We start from the raw sequence: 17609 nt of genomic DNA, 5'->3' as shown, positions 1-17609 counted from the left end.
CCATGGAATTTGCATTTTGAGCAAATAATAACAGCAGACATTTAACAGTGTTTACTGTGTCTCAGGACCTGTTCTAAGCACTATATATTAACTCATTCTTCACTGCAACCCTGTCAGATGTAGGTGCTATTGTTAGTATTCCCATTTGACAGAGAAGGAATTTGAGGCACAAGTGACTAAGAAACTCAAGGTCACACAGCAAGCGAGTGTTAAGGCCAGAATTGTATGTGGCAAATGTACCAGGGCATTCTCATTCCACTGCTCCAGTCCAAGTCATTTGAAATTGGAAAAGCTTTATTCTAAAATAATAGTAAAGTTGGAAGGGAGGGTGATGCCTAGTGGTACTTTACAGTTCTCTCTGTGGATTTTAAGTCTTCGTCAACCAGCACTGAATAAAAGCTGCCTTAATGCTACTTCATGGATTGCGAGACTTGGTAATATTAAGTAGTATGTTCTTGTTCTTTGGCACATCATTAAAGTTACATTTGTTTTTATGGGTTAATGGGTTTCAGTCAATCCAAGTAAAGTTTTGCACTTGATATTGCAGTAAAACCTAGGTAATATCACATTTGTAAAACTGAAATGTTATGTTTTAATTTGGGGGGTTGTCTTCAGGATCACTGGGGGGGAAATACTTGATTATAACACTTGGCTTTTGAAAGTCTTTCTAAAATAATATTAGCATACTTTTATACCTAATAGATCGAACAAGATGTTGCATCGTTCTGAATATTCTCATTGTTCTGATATATTGAACACTAGAGTTATCTTATAAATTGAATTAAAAAAAAAAAAACAGGTTTTGTTTTTTTTGTTTTCCTTTCTCCTAGAATGGTGGTTCTCAACTTGCTGCACATACAAATCACCAGAGAGGCATTTTTTAAAAGATACTGATATCTGGGTTCCACCCCCAGAGACTCTAATGTGCTAGGACTGAGAACTTACTGTTCTAGAAGAAGGGTGTGCAGGGAAATTTTCTTGGTTTCTTTTTTGTTGTCGTTCCAGTAAATTTTGATAATACTGAAAAATACACTTGAGATCAGGAGTTACTAGAAAATAGATGAAATATTGTAGATAAATGCTCTATCAATTTTAAACATGTAACGCCTACGATTTTTTTTTTTTCCTTTCAGATTCATTACTAAACATGGGTGCATTTTTGGATAAACCCAAAACTGAGAAACATAATGCTCATGGTGCTGGGAATGGTTTACGTTATGGCCTGAGCAGCATGCAAGGGTGGAGAGTGGAAATGGAAGATGCACACACAGCTGTTGTAGGGATTCCTCACGGCTTGGAAGACTGGTCGTTTTTTGCAGTTTATGATGGTCACGCTGGATCCCGAGTAGCAAATTACTGCTCAACACACTTATTAGAACACATCACTAATAATGAAGACTTTAGGGCAGCTGGAAAATCAGGATCTGCTCTTGAGCCTTCAGTGGAAAACGTCAAGAATGGTATCAGAACTGGCTTTTTGAAAATTGATGAATACATGCGTAACTTTTCAGACCTCAGAAACGGCATGGACAGGAGCGGTTCAACTGCAGTGGGAGTTATGATTTCACCTAAGCATATCTACTTCATTAACTGTGGTGATTCACGGGCTGTGCTGTATAGGAATGGACAAGTCTGCTTTTCTACCCAAGATCACAAACCTTGCAACCCAAGGGAGAAAGAACGAATCCAGAATGCAGGAGGCAGCGTAATGATACAGCGTGTTAATGGTTCATTAGCAGTGTCTCGTGCTCTGGGGGACTATGATTACAAGTGTGTTGATGGCAAGGGCCCAACAGAACAACTTGTTTCTCCAGAGCCTGAGGTTTATGAAATTTTAAGAGCAGAAGAGGATGAATTTATCATCTTGGCTTGTGATGGGATCTGGGATGTTATGAGTAATGAGGAGCTCTGTGAATTTGTTAAATCTAGGCTTGAGGTATCTGATGACCTGGAAAATGTGTGCAATTGGGTAGTGGACACTTGTTTACATAAGGTATGTAAGTCTTTTTATTATAATTAAAATACCCTATTAACTTTGAAAAGGCACGGTAAGTAAAATGAAGCAAACTTAAAGTTTTAAAGCTTTTAATATTTTCATTAGGGAAGACCTACATATTTTAAAATTATTTTCTTCACTAGAAATGAAACTTTTTTTTTTTTTTTGCTACCCTCATTTGTTTCAACCTTCTAATTTGAAAATTAAGTTTAATAAGTTTTTGGCATTTGTTGTCATTTAAGTATTTTATGTTTTGTTGTGGCAGAGGCATCTAATCACAGTTGTGACTTTTGATTAAAATTCTCAACATTGGCAATAGCTGTCTTCCCCCCACCCCCACCCCACCCTTATCATGCCTCATGGCTTGTGGAATCTCAGTTCCCCGGCTAGGGATTGCACCCAGGCTAGGGATTGCACTCAGGCCCCGGCAGTGAAAGCGCAGAATCCTAACCACTAGGCCACTGGGGGACCCCTGGCAATAGCTGTCTAATGCCTGCTTATGTACAAGTTTCATAAAAAATATAGAGAGTATGATTCTATATTAGATATATAAAAGATCAAGAGCCACACAGTATTGGAAGATATACAGGAGACCTAGACTAAGTGAAGTTTTGTAGTTTAGTTCTGAGCCTACTAGCAGCTAAGACAAAAACTGAAGTAAGTTGTATATTTCTTATTGTGTAGCAAAAGAGGCTTCTTCCTAGCAATAAAATCTAAAAGGAATTTATGGAGAACTCGAGGTATGGGAGGGGGCGGGGGGTGAAGGGGAAACTGAGACAAAGCGAGAGAGTAGCACAGACATATATATACTACCAACTGTAAAATAGTCAGTGGGAAGTTGTTGTATAACAAAGGGAGTCCAACTCGAGGATGGAAGATGCCTTAGAGGACTGGGGCAGGGAGGGTGGGGGGGACTCGAGGTGGGGGAGTCAAGGAAGGGAGGGAATACGGGGATATGTGTAAAAAAACAGATGATTGAACCTGGTGTACCCCCAAAAAAATAAAAAAATAATTAAAAAAAATTAAAAAAAATAAAAGGAATTTACATGCGACTCTATATAAGTAATATATATGACATGGTAGATAATACCTTACTTTTATAGGAGATAATCAAAATTCTTTTCATATAGATGTTTTTATCATCACTGATTAAAAAACCAAAGACTAATATAAAATACAGTCTTGTTTAGAATTCCTGTGGAACACGAAAGTTTAATTTACATTTGCATATTTTATGAATCTTAGCTTGATACAGTAACAGGGAGGAAAATCCAGACTAACAGATAATTAGCAATTTCCTTGGCCATCTTTAAAATGTTTAGTAGTTGCAAGTGGGTTTTTGACAGTGTCTGTATAGCAGTTAATTAAAATTTGAGTTATCTGGCCAGTGCCTAAAATGTGTATGTATTCTGTGACTGTGATTTAAAAGATACCAAAACAAAACTAATCTTTGGTTATGTGATACAAAGGTTTTTGACTTACTTATTCTGTCTAGATTAGGGCCACTCTATTTCCTTACCGTGTAAGTTACTGTGGAAGATACAGGCATAGCCAAAAAGTTTTTCAGAGGATCTCTGACTCTATGGAAATGCCCAGGTTTTGTTGAAGTATCTGCTTCTTTTCTGTAGAATGGGAAGAGACAGCTTCAAAAAGAGAAAATGTAAGGGCTGGTGTTTCTAGCATTTTTCTGAAAGGACTTTAATGATGGTTTCTCTGGCTCTTCTGGTTTTTTTTTCTTTTTTAAAGCACATTGTATCCTTTTGGCTTCTCTAGATGAATTAAGTACAAAAATATTAGTGGTTGTCAGTGATCAAATAGTAAGTGGTTCTAAAAATGTCTGTCTCCTTGGACTCTATGGGAAGAGATTCTGACCTGCAGCTTTCTGAGACAAAAGCAAACATGTGTTTTGCCTAACTGGGAAATGAAAACAGCATTTTCACTTTGGATTTTTTTTTTTTAAGTTTGTTACTGAAAAAAAAGCCAGATAGTACATAATATATATATTTAAAAATTCAGATAATACAGAATATGTAAAGAAACACTCAGAAATTTTGCCACCCACCTAACTGGGCTATTTTCATAATTGTGGTATTTATTTTTTCAGTCTTTTTTTGCCTGCCTCTGAATGTATATTTTTATAAAAATGAGCTCATTATACTTGTTATTCTGCAGTCTGCTTTTTTATTCAACAGTGTAATGTAGAGAGATTTCAATGCTTGAATATATTGATCAAAATCATTTTTCATGGATGCATAGCAGAATGACATGTGGTTTTGAGGGAATAGCCAGAAATCTATTCGGTCTATAATTTGGAGTAAAGATAGACATTTATGTTGTGGATAAACTGCACTCTCCCTTCCACTGAAAGGATGCTAGTTTTCAGGAATTCTGACCCAGTCTTTCTGAATGGGGTTTGAATGATTCTGGTGGTGTATCTTCATTTGATAGGTTTCATCAGTTTAATTAAATATTTTTGTTGATGGTATTAAAAGATTCTAGGCAGAATCCCAGAATCTCAGAAGTGATAAATGATAGTAATGAGGGACAAAGGGTTGGAACAGCAATCTCTTCATTTAATTTAGTTGAATGAAGTTGACTGTCGTAGTTCCTTTGAATGAAGTTTCATTTAAATTGAAATCAGTTTTGAGAAGCTTAGTTAGCTGTTTTGTGTTGAAACATAACAGATGTATGAATTTTTTGAACCACCACATGCTACTTATGGAAGTAAATAAGCCTCTTCTCCATTCCTGTTTTCTGACTCCATAATTTTGTCATTCTGCTTGTTTATATTGTAAAACCAATTGTTAGCAATATTATAAAACAATAGGATTAAAATAGAACATATGATTGCTTTGAATTTAGTCTGAAAGATTGAATCTAAATTTTAAAATCCATGGAAAGCAGGTAGGGCAATGCTTGCGCTTACCAATTGCTCAGTAGGTGTTTGCTGCTTTTTCGTTTTTTAATGGTGGAATAAATTTATTAAAACAGATTTAAGTTAATTTTTTATTGGAGTATAGTTGATTTACAATGTTGTATTAGTTTCTGCTGTACAGCAAAGTGAATGGGTTATACATATACATATATGCACTCTTTTTTAGATTCTTTTCCCATATAGGTCATTACAGAGTATTGAGAAGAGTTCCCTGTGCTACACAGTAGGTCCTTGTTAGTTACCCATTTTATATAGAATAGTGTGTACATGTCAGTCGCCATCTCCCAATTTATCCCTCCACTCTCCTTCTCCCCCTTAGTAACCAGAAGTTTGTATTCTACACCTGTGACTCAATTTCTGTTTTATGAATAGGTTCATTTGTACCATTTTTAAAGATTCCACATATAAGCGTTATCATATGATACCTGTCTTTGTCTGACTTACCTCATTTAGTATGATAGTCTCTAAGTTCAGGTGTTCGCTGCTTTAAGAGTAAAGATAAATAGAGTAGATCCAGTTTTTAAGTAGTTGTTTTAAGTAGATGTTTTTAAGGTGTTTTCCTGATAATAGATTTAAATTAAGTTTTGTGAATTCCCTGGCAGTACAGTGGTTATGACTCAGTGCTTTCGCTGCCGGGCCCCAGGTTCAATCCCTGGTCAGGGATCTAAGATACCGTGAACCATGGGGCACAGCCAAAAAACTGAATAAAATAAAATAAAAAATAAGTTAATTGTTAAAATTTTCTAACACTTTTAATGTTTGTCATTCCCTAATAGTTTGCAAGGACTTTTATATGTGAACTCATGAAATCTTGGGAGATGGTGGTAACCATCACCATCACAATAGTATCAATAAAGTGTATGAGCCAAATGCTGTTCTAAGCCCTTTGCACAGATTGTAATTTCATTTTCACAACAACTGTGAAAGGAGGTTAGCATTATTATTTTTAATGATAGTCATCTTTCAGAGTTGCTATTTAACAATATGAAGCTACAATTGTTGGATGATTCTGGTCAGGTATTACCCTATTTAGATAATTAATTCTAGAGGAGAATGATCCTTAAGAAAGCAGCTTTCCCATTTTATTGCCAGTGCTGCTAGCATTTGTGGTGTTTATGCTAACTAATTTCAGGTTGCATGGAATATGTAACAGCTTTTGCATAACCTTTCATAACTTATAGGTCACACTCATTTTATTTATCCTCATGGTAACCTTCTGGGTGAACAAAATAAAAATTATTTCCAATTTGCAAGTAAGGAAATGGAGGTTTGTCATTAAAAGACTTAAAGAAAGAAGAAATGCTGTAAGTCAGATATTTGGTGAGTTTTGAAGCAGAGTCTAGAATCCAGGTTTTCAGACTTAAGTTTTATATGTATGTTGCCAAAGTTTCCTAGAGGATTTGAGGAAAAATTTTTTCCTGGGGGAAACATTATAAGACTTTCCTTTTCTTTTTTCAATAATTATAAGATTAAAAATTGTTAAACAAATACACAGTGATATGTCCCCCCTTGTCCGTCTGATTCCCCTTAGGTAACCACTGTTTATAGCTTGCTGTTTATATCCTTCCAAATAATTCTCAGTGTTTATTCATACAAATAAAAGTATAAAAGCAAGGTTTTCTTTACTTTTTATTTTTGTTTTATTGCTTTTTACAGAAATGGATCATGTTATGCATGTTACTTTGCCACTTATATTTTTCTTAAATCATAAAAGTCAATATTCCTTTAAGTTTTTTAAAAATACAGTTTGATTTCCCTTAATTCAGTTTATATATCACTTATTAGAAGCTTATTTTTTAAAACATGGGATGTAATATCTGATAGTTGGATTGAGGGGAAATTAAAAACATTTTCCAAAGGCAATATCAATCCAAATTATTGAAAAAACATGGAAAATGTACTTGTATACTCCCCAAAATATTTGTTTAGCGCTAAACTCAGTTTTTCCATTATAGTTTTCAGAAAATATAATAATAAATAATGCAAAAGTAGACACAGATAATATTAGAGTGAGGTATAGCTGGGTTTTTTGAAGTATGGAAGAGAAGGATGTAAAAATACAGTATATGTAGTTTAGAAATTCTCAAACTTTTTGTTGATGGTGTCTGAATATCTCAGTAAGTTTTTTTACAGTGCTACTTAGCCATGTTAATGCCTAATGGTTAGGATTATTAAGTATTTAAATCCAAACTTAATGAGTATACAAAATAATTAATGAAAAAATACACATACATTGAAAAAACATTTTATTTCATTCTTTAAAAAACTACAGTTACATACTGATGAGATGTGTGCACCTGTTGGACATTGCACAACTTCTCAAACCTTGAAATCATTGGTCACTGCCACCCTTGTTTCCTGTATCACATTAATTTTTATGAGGACTTGCTTTTTAATCACAGTAACTCCCAGAACCCCAGCTTTGGAAAAATAGAGTGTCATTGAGAGGAATATAGTGCTATCTAATGTTAAAAGTGTGAATTACCTTGAGCTAGTTTGTGGGGTGTCCACAGATGTTGAGTATCACTTCCTACCCCCTTCATTTAAAATATCTCCGTGAGCACGCTGTGGCATCTTGGAGCTTCTTGGCGCACTGTTTAGGACCACAGGTTTGGTATTAGAACATAGGCTTTCAAACCAGACAGCTGGGTTTTGAGTTATGCTATACCACTTAGTGCAAAGGCTGGATTTCTTCATCTTGTAAAATAGAGATAATAATATCTTCTTAATGAAGTTGTTGAGAGTAAAACTTTTGCAAGTGCATGAACAGTATCTGGTTTACAGCCCTCAATAAATTTCAGTTCTATTGATGATGGTTATGAAACAAAGAGGTAAATTTGTATGAAGGGAAATATAGGTTCAAGCATTAAGGTAATGGTCAGAGAACTGAGTATTCTTGAAAGGAAGTCATGATAGGCTTCATCTTTCATGGATAGGTGAATATTTGAGCGATTCCTTAGGTTTGGCTGTTTTTTGAGTTCTATGTAAATGAGAACTACAGTGAGTGGCAGATTTAAAAAATTGATTTAAAAAATGAGGAATGTTTATAGTTCACTTATCAGATATTCATTTACTAACTTTGGTAGTGTTAGAGATTCTGTTCACAACCTATTTCATAATGCTGTGTTAAAACTCAATCCAGAACACTTTGTAACCATGCAGTGTTCAACTTCAAAACTAACAGCATCAAATTATTTTCTGATTTATTTTATTTTATAAATTTAGTTATTTATTGGCTGCATTGGGTCTTCGTTGCTGCATGTGGGTTTTTCTCTAGTTGCAGCGAGCGGGGCTACTCTTTGTTGTGGTGCTCAGGCTTCTCATTTCGGTGGCTTCTCTTGTTACCAAGCATGGGCTCTAGGCATACGGGCTTCAATAGTTGCAGCACATGGGCTCATTAGTTGTGGCTTACGGGCTTAGTTGTTCCGTGGCATGTGGGATCTTCCTGGACCAGGGCTCAAACCTGTGTCCCCTGCATTGGCAGGTGGATTCTTAACCACTGTGCCACCAGGGAAGCCCCTGATTAATTTTAGATATCCTTACTTATGGCGGGGGCACTGGCCACTTTGACCTCTGTCTATTAAAGCTCTGATTCCTTAGAGTACTGCTACTGTGCTATTGTCAAAATTAAAAAATGAAAAGGTGCTGAAATAATCAGTTTTAAACATCTGGCTAGTTGCCTTAATTCAAGTTGATTTTTTTCTTTTTTTGAATTATATTTCATTTCTGGAATTTACAAAAAGTTTATGCTGAATATGCAAGGATGATTTATCTCTAGAAAACTGAAGCGGCATGAAGGGAAGGATCTTTTTCGATTACTGTATAAAAATTACTGAAATACACTCATATTTTGTGTTTCGGGGAAAATCATCTTTATGTAGAAATAGAAACACCATCATTGAAATCACACATGCTGAGGTGTTAATGTAAATTATTTCCTTTAAATATCTTTGAGTACTTAAAATTCTTGAAACTATCTTTTAGTTTTCCAAATAATAGGGTATATGTTTTATAACTTATAAAAGTCTAATGGAAATTATATATGAGAATGAGTCAAAAGTTATCCGCACCCTAGGTATCTATAAATTCTACAGCCAGAGTGCGGATAATTTTTGACTCACCCGAGGGAAAAAAAAAGGGGGGGGGGAGAGAGATAATATAATATAGATAGATTAGGAATGGCTAAACAGTGCTCTCATGCTGTTCTCAAAATAGAGAGTGGTTAGAAGAAACTGGATTTCTAAAATGTAAGGTGTTAATTCTGTTTATTCATAAAATTGCTTTAAAAAAAGTCATTGGTATTCAAGTGATGCTTGATTCTTGAATATCTGTGTTATGGAGATTTTGCTTGACCTGAATTTATATGGTAAATCCTGATTCCTGTGGAATGTATTGCTGTTGTATATGTGGGACATGTGTGTGTGTATCTTCATATGTGTGAGTGACACACACACACACACATATATATGAATCTATATAGTCATATAGTCAATGTAGTATTTCTAACATTAAGTCATTATGAAAGTTTTGGTGGGTTTCATTAAGGAATAAAATTCATTTGGGCCAGTTTGGAAAGTCTGATTTTTTTTTCCAGATACTGAAACTTGAATTATATACTCATGATGATTCTTTCTACTAAAACATAAGAATCTGTGCAGAAAATTACTCTTTTTGAAGCCTTCTTAAGACCCGGCCTTTATTGCCTTCAGACTTTGCTCCACTGAGTTTTAGGAGGTGGTGACAGAAGTTTTTCAAGGCCTGCCTGTCTTTGGCTGTGTCCTTTGGGTCCCAGAAAAGTGGCTAGTCTTAACCAAACAATGCCTGCCTAGATTCTGGCCATAGGACTAAAAAGACTAGCATGGGTGTGGCATTGGCTCTTTTCACTTGGGTTGGCAAATCCCACCTCCATTGACTTAGTTTTTTAGAGTCGTGAATAGAAAAAAAAAGAAGTTAAAAAAAAATCACTCTTCCAAGAACAGCTTCCATCTGTTCTAAGAAACTCAGTAAAAGTAATATACCTATAAGAAAAGTAGTGAGAAAGTATTTTAAATTTATTGCTTATAGTCTCATGGTGATAGAATAGTATATATTGTTTCCTTTTTAATATAGATCTTTTGTGATGGTGTGATTAACAAGGCAGCTGTAAAATTTGTCTTTAAATTAGCAGTTTCAGCAGCTCTCTACAAATCCTTACACTATTTGTAATTCTGTATAAGTCTGATGTCATTTCTTCAAAAGTTATTACATCTGACTACGGTGTATCTTAGTTTGACTGTTTGATACTGTACCCTCAGAACAGTTTCCACTTTAACTTTTCTTCTCTGCTTGTTCATTTTAGTGCCTTGGGTATCCTAATGATCGACAGTTTTCAGCCATGTCAGTTCAGTCACAGTTCCAGTAGCATTGCTCTGCTGCAGGTTACTTAGCTAGGAAAAAATGCACATTTCTTTGGGAGAATGCATTTTGGGCTTAAGTCACTTTGGGAATTTGCAATCTTGAGTGGGAAACAAAGTTTTTAGAAGATTTAATATGTATGGAGATATCACCACTTCTCAGATTGTTGAATGGTGGTGGATAAGAAGAGGTATACAGAATCAAAAGTCATAAAATAATTACAATCTACCCATACCTAGAGTCCTTGTTTTTTCAGGGTGTGCTTCAAATAGTTCTTTAGAATGAAAATGAATGTATTGAAGGTGTACATTCTGAATGATTAAATAAATAATTGCTTAATGTAATTAAATGTTTTGAAGTAAATAATAGAAAGTTGGTAGACTGTAGAAGTAAAATTTTTCTTCTTCTTTCTTTAATATACAGGGAAGTCGAGATAACATGAGTATTGTACTAGTTTGCTTTTCAAATGCCCCCAAGGTCTCAGATGAAGCAGTGAGAAAAGACTCAGAGTTGGATAAGTACTTGGAATCACGGGTGGAAGGTAAGAAAGATTTTTTTTTATTTAGAAGGAAAGGAAAAGTATTGTTCCTTGTTTAGCAAATAGTTCTTTAAAAATTTCCTACAGTTTTTGGACTAAAAATCCATTATTATTCAGGAATGAGGGAGAGGAAAAGCTAGTTTCTTTATTTTCAACATAATTTGCTAATTTGTTTGAGATTAACTCTGTTATCTTGTTTATATATATTCCATCTGTTCTTTTCCCTTTTTCCTCCTTTATTCCCTTTTGGGTTAATTAGTATTTTTTTCTGTTCCAGTTCAGCCCTGATTTGCTTATTAGTTCTACATTCTTTTAAGTATTCACTTAGTGGTTACCCTAACAGACAATACATGTTAGAGTCTATAACAGGATCTCCAATTTAATACTTCATTTTGATTTTATATGTGCTGCTTTTTAGGTATAAAATTACTTTTTATGAAGTTATGTCAGTCGTATTGATTTATTTTGCCATGTCATTCCCACAGAGTTCTTTCCTCAATTCAGGGTTACGTTTTTTGGGAACAAAACATAAAATTTTATTTTATATTTATTTTAAAAAAATTCTTATTTTATATTGGAATATAGTTGATTAACAATGTTGTGATAGTTTCAAATGTGTAGCAGAGTGATTCAGTTATACATGTACATGTAGCTATTCTTTTTCAAATTCTTTTCCCATTTAGGTTGCTAGGTAATATTGAGCAGAGCTCAGCGTTACTTATTGACCTGTAGTTTCTCCTTACACCTTTACAGCTTGGTGACGACGACGACGATTTTAATTAATTTACTTATTTATTTTTGGCTGTGTTGGGTCTTCATTGCTGTGCACGGGGGATTTCTCCAGTTGTGGCAAGCGGGGGCTACTCTTGGTTGCAGTGTGTGGGCTTCTCATTGCAGTGGCTTCTCTTGTTGTGGAGCACGGGCTCTAGGTGTGCGGGCTTCAGTCGTTGTGGCTCAAGGGCTCAATAGTTGCAGCTCGTGGGTTCTAAAGCACAAGCTTAGTAACTGTGGCATACAGGCTTCGTTGTTCCACAGTGTGTGGGATCTTCCTGGACCAGGGATGGAACCTGTGTGCCTTGCATTGGCAGGCGGATTCTTAACCACTGTGCCACCAGGGAAGTCCCGATGACTTGATTATTACTTTTTAATAGCGAATTTGAATGATATAATTAATGATTATGTTGTGGTCAGCTTGTCAAATTCTGCCTATTGAGAATGTTTAGAAGTACAGTAGCCATAGTAATTGGTAAAACTTTTGAAGTGTGAAGATTTGCAATTTCAGGTATATAATTACCAAAGGAAAACTACATTCTCTTGCAGATTTGGAAAGAGGGAGCAGATTTATCTTTTCTAGCTTTACAGCTTCCTAGCCACACATCATAAACAAAGGTGCTTAAAGGTTTTGTTTTTGTTGGTCTGCAATTTCTTCAGTTCTGAATTGTCAGTGAATTCTGTTTTCATTGTAATGGAAAGATAAGAAACATGTGGGAACACTTTGAAGACCATGTCAGAGACATTCTTATTCTTGTTGATAATATAATTATTTAGGAGCTGTTTATAGGAGTTTTTAATAATACACATTTTCTGAAAGGTCTAGTATATTTGGGTGGGGGATTGCTGGCTCAAATTTATCAGAAGGCAAGCAGAATTTTCTTATTGTCCTAATTCCTCATTCACAAAGAAGACACTAGATAGTTTTCATTTTAGGAAGAACTTTAAAATTTGGTCAATTACTTGTTATATGATCTCAGCCAACTTGCCTAATCTCCTAAGCCTCCAGTTTCTTAATTGTGAACTAAAGGTGAAAACACCAGCTATACAGTTTGCTTTAATAATAAATGAGATAACTTTGTTAAGTACCTGGTATGGTGCCTAGCACATAAGATCTCGCTAACTAGCTTTTATTAACTCTTCTGTAACAGCTAAATTTTAATTTCTTAAATGTGTGGTCAGTTCAGCTCAGTGTGGGTTGCAGACATTTAATATTAATTTTCTTTTGTATAGTTTTTAAGTTTCCAAAATATGTGTTATATGGCAAAGATGACAAATATGTAATAATATTATATGGTCTTGGAGCCTATGGCAGATACTTGATTGTAATCACTCAATCAAAAAACACTTCAAAATCCTTGTAAAAGCAGCCACTACAAACCAGTATGCCTTGGTACCTGACTTCTTTTTCTTATAAGGTAGTGTTCTTCAAGAGCATTATATTTCTATTAAGGTTTTAAATCATATAATCTGACATTAAAATTTTGAGGTGAACGCATTCTACTGTATTGGCAAGTCTATGTATATATTTTTATTGGGAGTGCGAGGGTAGGTATACTGTTAAAATAAACAGGGAATAGTCTTTAACCTAAGTTGATTAGATATTTGGTGAATGCCTTCTACATGTATTCATTTCTTCAGCTGTCCCTGAGCCATGTGTGTCACTGGGAGTGTAGCAGAAAACAAATATGTTCTTGATCTCATGGAGTTTATAATCTATTAGAGACCAATATAATATATATGTATATTATATTGGTCTCTCATTATTTTTTTTAATAGAAGAAAAACAAAACAGTAGGCAGACAGTAACAAGGAATATTAGTTAGGAAGGTCTTTGTGAGGAAAAACATTTGAGCAGATACCTATATATGGGAGAGTGTGGCTATCTGGGGTAAGAACATTCCAGCAAAGGGGACGACAGGGACTGAGAAGGGAATGTGCTTAGACTGTGTGGCCAGATTAGAATGAGCTGGTAGAAAAGTGAAAGACGAAGAGAGATTTCTAAGAAGCAGATCATGTAGGGTTCTGCAGACTAAAATGAGGTCTTTGGATTTTATTCAAATGGTGCTGGGAATTCACTGGAAGATTTTAAGTGCAAAAGTAACTTGATCTGACTTTTAAAAGGATCTCTCTCAGTTGCCGTGTGAAGAAGAGATTGTAAAGAATGGACGAGAGAGGAAGTCAAGAGACCAATTAGGAATCATGCATTAAAGCAGGTGGCAGATGATGGTGGAGGATTGGACTGCAGTGGCACCAGTGGGGTGTGAAAATTGGTTGGTGAAGTGCTACACTGCAGTGGTTCTCACTGGGGGGAGGGGGGGTGCGAGGTGGAGCAACTTTCGTCCCTCATGAGACATGTGGCAATGTCTGGAGACAGTTTTGGTCTCATAACTGAGGGGGTGCCACTAGCATCCAGTGAGTGAGGCCGGGATGTTGCTTAACATTCTGCAGTGCACAGCACAGCCTTCACAACCAAAAATTGTCCAAAATATCAGTAGTGCTGAGATTGAGAAACCCTGGACTATAGAGATACAAATGTAAGGTAGAGAAACCACAGTCCTGCCTTCATGAAGCTTGCAAGTCCATGATCTAGTAAATATCGTGTACAGTGTATCTAGCAGTACACCTACTCCAGGACTGGGTCAGAGAAGAATTTGAGAAAGTGACACATAAAGTGAAACCTGAAGGATGAATACGCTTAACCATACAAAGAGGTTGGTTGGATTGGTATAAAAAGCGTTCCAAACCAAGGGAGGAAATACATGTGAAAATCTAGAAGGCTTCTTTGAATAGTACCTTTGGAGATAAAGGTAGGAGTCAGGGCAGAGTTGAAGGGGAGCAGTGAAAGTTAAGGTCACAGTGAAGTCCTTGTGAGGCATGCATGGTAAACAGTTTGGATTTTGCATCTTGAGGGCTGCTTAGGACACTGCTTTTTAAAATTTATTTTTATTTATTTATTTATTTTATTGGTTGTGTTGGGTCTTCGTTGCTGAACATGGGCTTTCTCTAGTTAGGGAGAGTGGGGGCTACTCTTCATTGTGGTGCACGGGCTCCTCATTGTGGTGGCCTCTCTTATTGTGGAGCATGGGCTTTAGGCACGTAGGCTTCAGTAGTTGCAGCACATGGGCTCAATAGTTGTGGTTCACGGGCTCTAGAGCGCCAGCTCAATAGTTGTGGCACACGGGCTTAGTTGCTCCACGGAATGTGGGATCTTCCTGGGGCGGGGATTGAACCTGTGTCCCCTGCATTGGCAGGCAAATTCTTAACCACTGTGCCACCTAGGAAGTCCCAGGACACTGCTTTTTTTGTTGTCTTAAAAGTAAGTTTGGGAAAAAAAAAACAGTAAGTTTTGCGTTGTCTGATTTTTGAAGAGTTTATGTCTTGATACTGGCCAAATAATCATGCTTTAAAAATGTTTTCCATAAATTGTAAATATAATGAAACATGTAAATGTTTTACTTTGTTCTAAGTATTAGCAAGTTGAGATTTATTTTCCTTTTTTGTTTTAAATACATTGTGGAACATAACTATTTAGGTATCAAAAAACCTATAAAACAATTTTTAACTTTCTCCCTTCTTAAAATCCTTATCCGTCCATTGCTTTTGTTTTCCTGTAATTAGAGCATTAATAATAAGTTTTATGTTTTTACATAAAATAATAGATCAAAAGTGCTTTTCTGTGTGGCTGTGCTGTGTTCGTAGGGACCATTTTTAGTGATTGTAAACCGTTTCACTCAGCGGCTATACCGAAATCTTAACGGTCCCTTTATTGGACATTTAAGTTGTTCTAGTTTTTGCTTTTATGAATAATGCTAAAATGAGTATATATACACAAATAACTTATCTTACTTTTTTTGTTCCTTGTGTGATAGCAAGGTAATATTTGTTTTTTTATATTTTAAAATAGGTACTACCGAATAGTACCTTTTGTTTCACTTGTGAGTTCTGAGTTTTCACACTAATTTAGGAACTCTTTTTAAAAACCTACAGAAATTATGGAGAAGTCTGGTGAGGAAGGAATGCCTGATCTTGCCCATGTCATGCGCATCTTGTCTGCAGAAAATATCCCAAATTTGCCTCCTGGGGGAGGTCTTGCTGGCAAGTAAGTAGAACAAAAAGAACTAATTTTGACTTCATTTATAATTAGTAATTAAATAATTTTGGGTAAAAAGTACATCAATTATCTAAAGATGAAATGGGTTGATAGTTCTTATACTAGAGAAGAACTCTAAAATTTCATCGAAAAGAGATTTTCTTTTTAAGGCATTATTTGTTATACTCTTTGAGGATGGAGGTCCTTCTTTCCTTGGTAGATGAGAACAAATGAATTGTACAGGATCAAATTCTGAGTGAAATGCAGAAACTATGTTCTTGGCAGATATCTAATGAGGCAACTAATTTTTGAGTGTGGTCAAGATATGAAGTATTTTAAATACTCAGAAGCTTAATATCTGTATGTAATTTAATAAAACTAAAGCATAATTTTTTTTAGGCGCAATGTTATTGAAGCTGTTTATAGTAGGCTGAATCCACATAGAGAAAGTGATGGGGTAAGTTTTATTTTATTTCTTAAGTATTTCAAGTTTTATAACATAAAACTAGATATGAATATGTTCACACAATGAAAGCTATATAAATTATGACTGCTTTTCATTTTATGGAATCAGTTAAAGTTTAAGGAAATGTATTGAAGTGGAAGATAGAGATAAAATTCTGTTTTGTAGATAGGTTTGTTGTCATTTAATGGGCATCAGATACCTTCTTGTGTGGGCTGTTACTTATCTCTTCCCTGTATGTCTGCCTTTCCTTCTCCTTCTCCCTTAAATCTTAATTTTGAGGCAAGCAGAGAGGGTGCTTTTAAATGTGTCAGTTTCTCCTCTAGCAGGCTGCTACCTTCACTGGGAGTTAGTGATAGTGATCAGTTATTGATCTTTCAGTGCCCAGTTGAACACCTGAGGATAATTTCTTTCTAACATTCTTGTTGTGCTGTGGGTATATATGTTGAACTGGGATAACCATTTTTGTTGTACCCTGCTGTGCTTCATCAGAGCAAAACTCTTTGTCCCTTTACCTTCCTTAGAAATACTGATCAGTTGCTCCTCTGTAGGTTTTTGTTTTATGTTAATACTAGTACCAGGAGGCAAAACAGTGTCCTTTTAAAAAAACTGCCCTAAATTTCAAAGTCAGTAATTCAAATAATTGTTTTCTCATATAGTTTTCAAGTTTTTTTGGACATCTAAAAATGAACAACTTAATTTTAACATGTGTGCTTGAAAGATTTAAGGGAGCCAAACATAGTAATGAAACTTGTTGAGAAGAAATAAACTAACCCTCCAAGTCTCTAGCTTCTGTTGGCGGGTCTTGAGAGAGACGTCAGCCATTGGTAGAAATTATGTATCATCTCAATTGCATTGTTTTCCAAGGTTCATTATTGCACAACAGTATCATAGAATATCTTTTTTTCTTAATAAAAGTTACACTGACAATAAAGGGAAATTTTTACAGTTAATACATTTCCATTGAATACATTTTCGTTGAATAAAAATGATAGTATATATTGCTAATAATAACAGAATTTATACCTTGGTCTAGAGCAGTGATACTGAGACTTTCTTTTGTGGCAGGTACCTTAAAGTATTAAGAATTGTATCCAAAGCTGTGGAAATTAATTTAAAAATAAAGATATGTCCTGTAATGCATTTAGAGAACCCTAAACCAAACAAGTGAGGATGGGGATATAACTAAAAAGATGGTAGTAACAGGGAGGTAGAGTAAAGAGAGTCTTCCCTCTTCAGCTAGGTTATAGGTTCCACACAGCATCCACCACCAAGGATGGAGGAAATAAGCCCTCAAATATTGCTGATTCATTATTAGCCTTGTAAGTACTCCTGTTCCCCCATGTGTTTGAAAATGCAACCTCAGTGTGTAATCTGAAAAAATTATTTCATAATATACTTGGTGGATGTTTTGGTCTC

General features: G+C 35.4%; 1 protein-coding gene across 3 annotated transcripts in view; it reads left to right on the top strand.

Annotated features, from left to right (window-relative positions):
• Positions 1-17609, top strand: part of PPM1B (protein phosphatase, Mg2+/Mn2+ dependent 1B) — a 74471-nt gene that overhangs the window by 44746 nt on the left and 12116 nt on the right. For 2 of the 3 annotated variants that reach the window (XM_057741836.1, XM_057741835.1), the window contains exons 2-5: positions 1134-1993; positions 10749-10866; positions 15625-15736; positions 16127-16184. In XM_057741836.1, coding sequence (XP_057597819.1) covers positions 1148-1993; positions 10749-10866; positions 15625-15736; positions 16127-16184 — 1134 coding nt within the window. In that variant the 5' untranslated portion in view covers positions 1134-1147. The remainder of the gene's footprint in view (positions 1-1133; positions 1994-10748; positions 10867-15624; positions 15737-16126; positions 16185-17609) is intronic. The other variant, XM_057741838.1, reaches the window with a different exon arrangement.

This window comes from Hippopotamus amphibius, chromosome 7, assembly GCF_030028045.1.
Source record: "Hippopotamus amphibius kiboko isolate mHipAmp2 chromosome 7, mHipAmp2.hap2, whole genome shotgun sequence".
NCBI classification, from domain to species: Eukaryota; Metazoa; Chordata; class Mammalia; order Artiodactyla; family Hippopotamidae; genus Hippopotamus; species Hippopotamus amphibius.
Note: the sequence above shows the minus strand (reverse complement) of the source record. Positions and strands in the feature narration are given on the sequence as shown.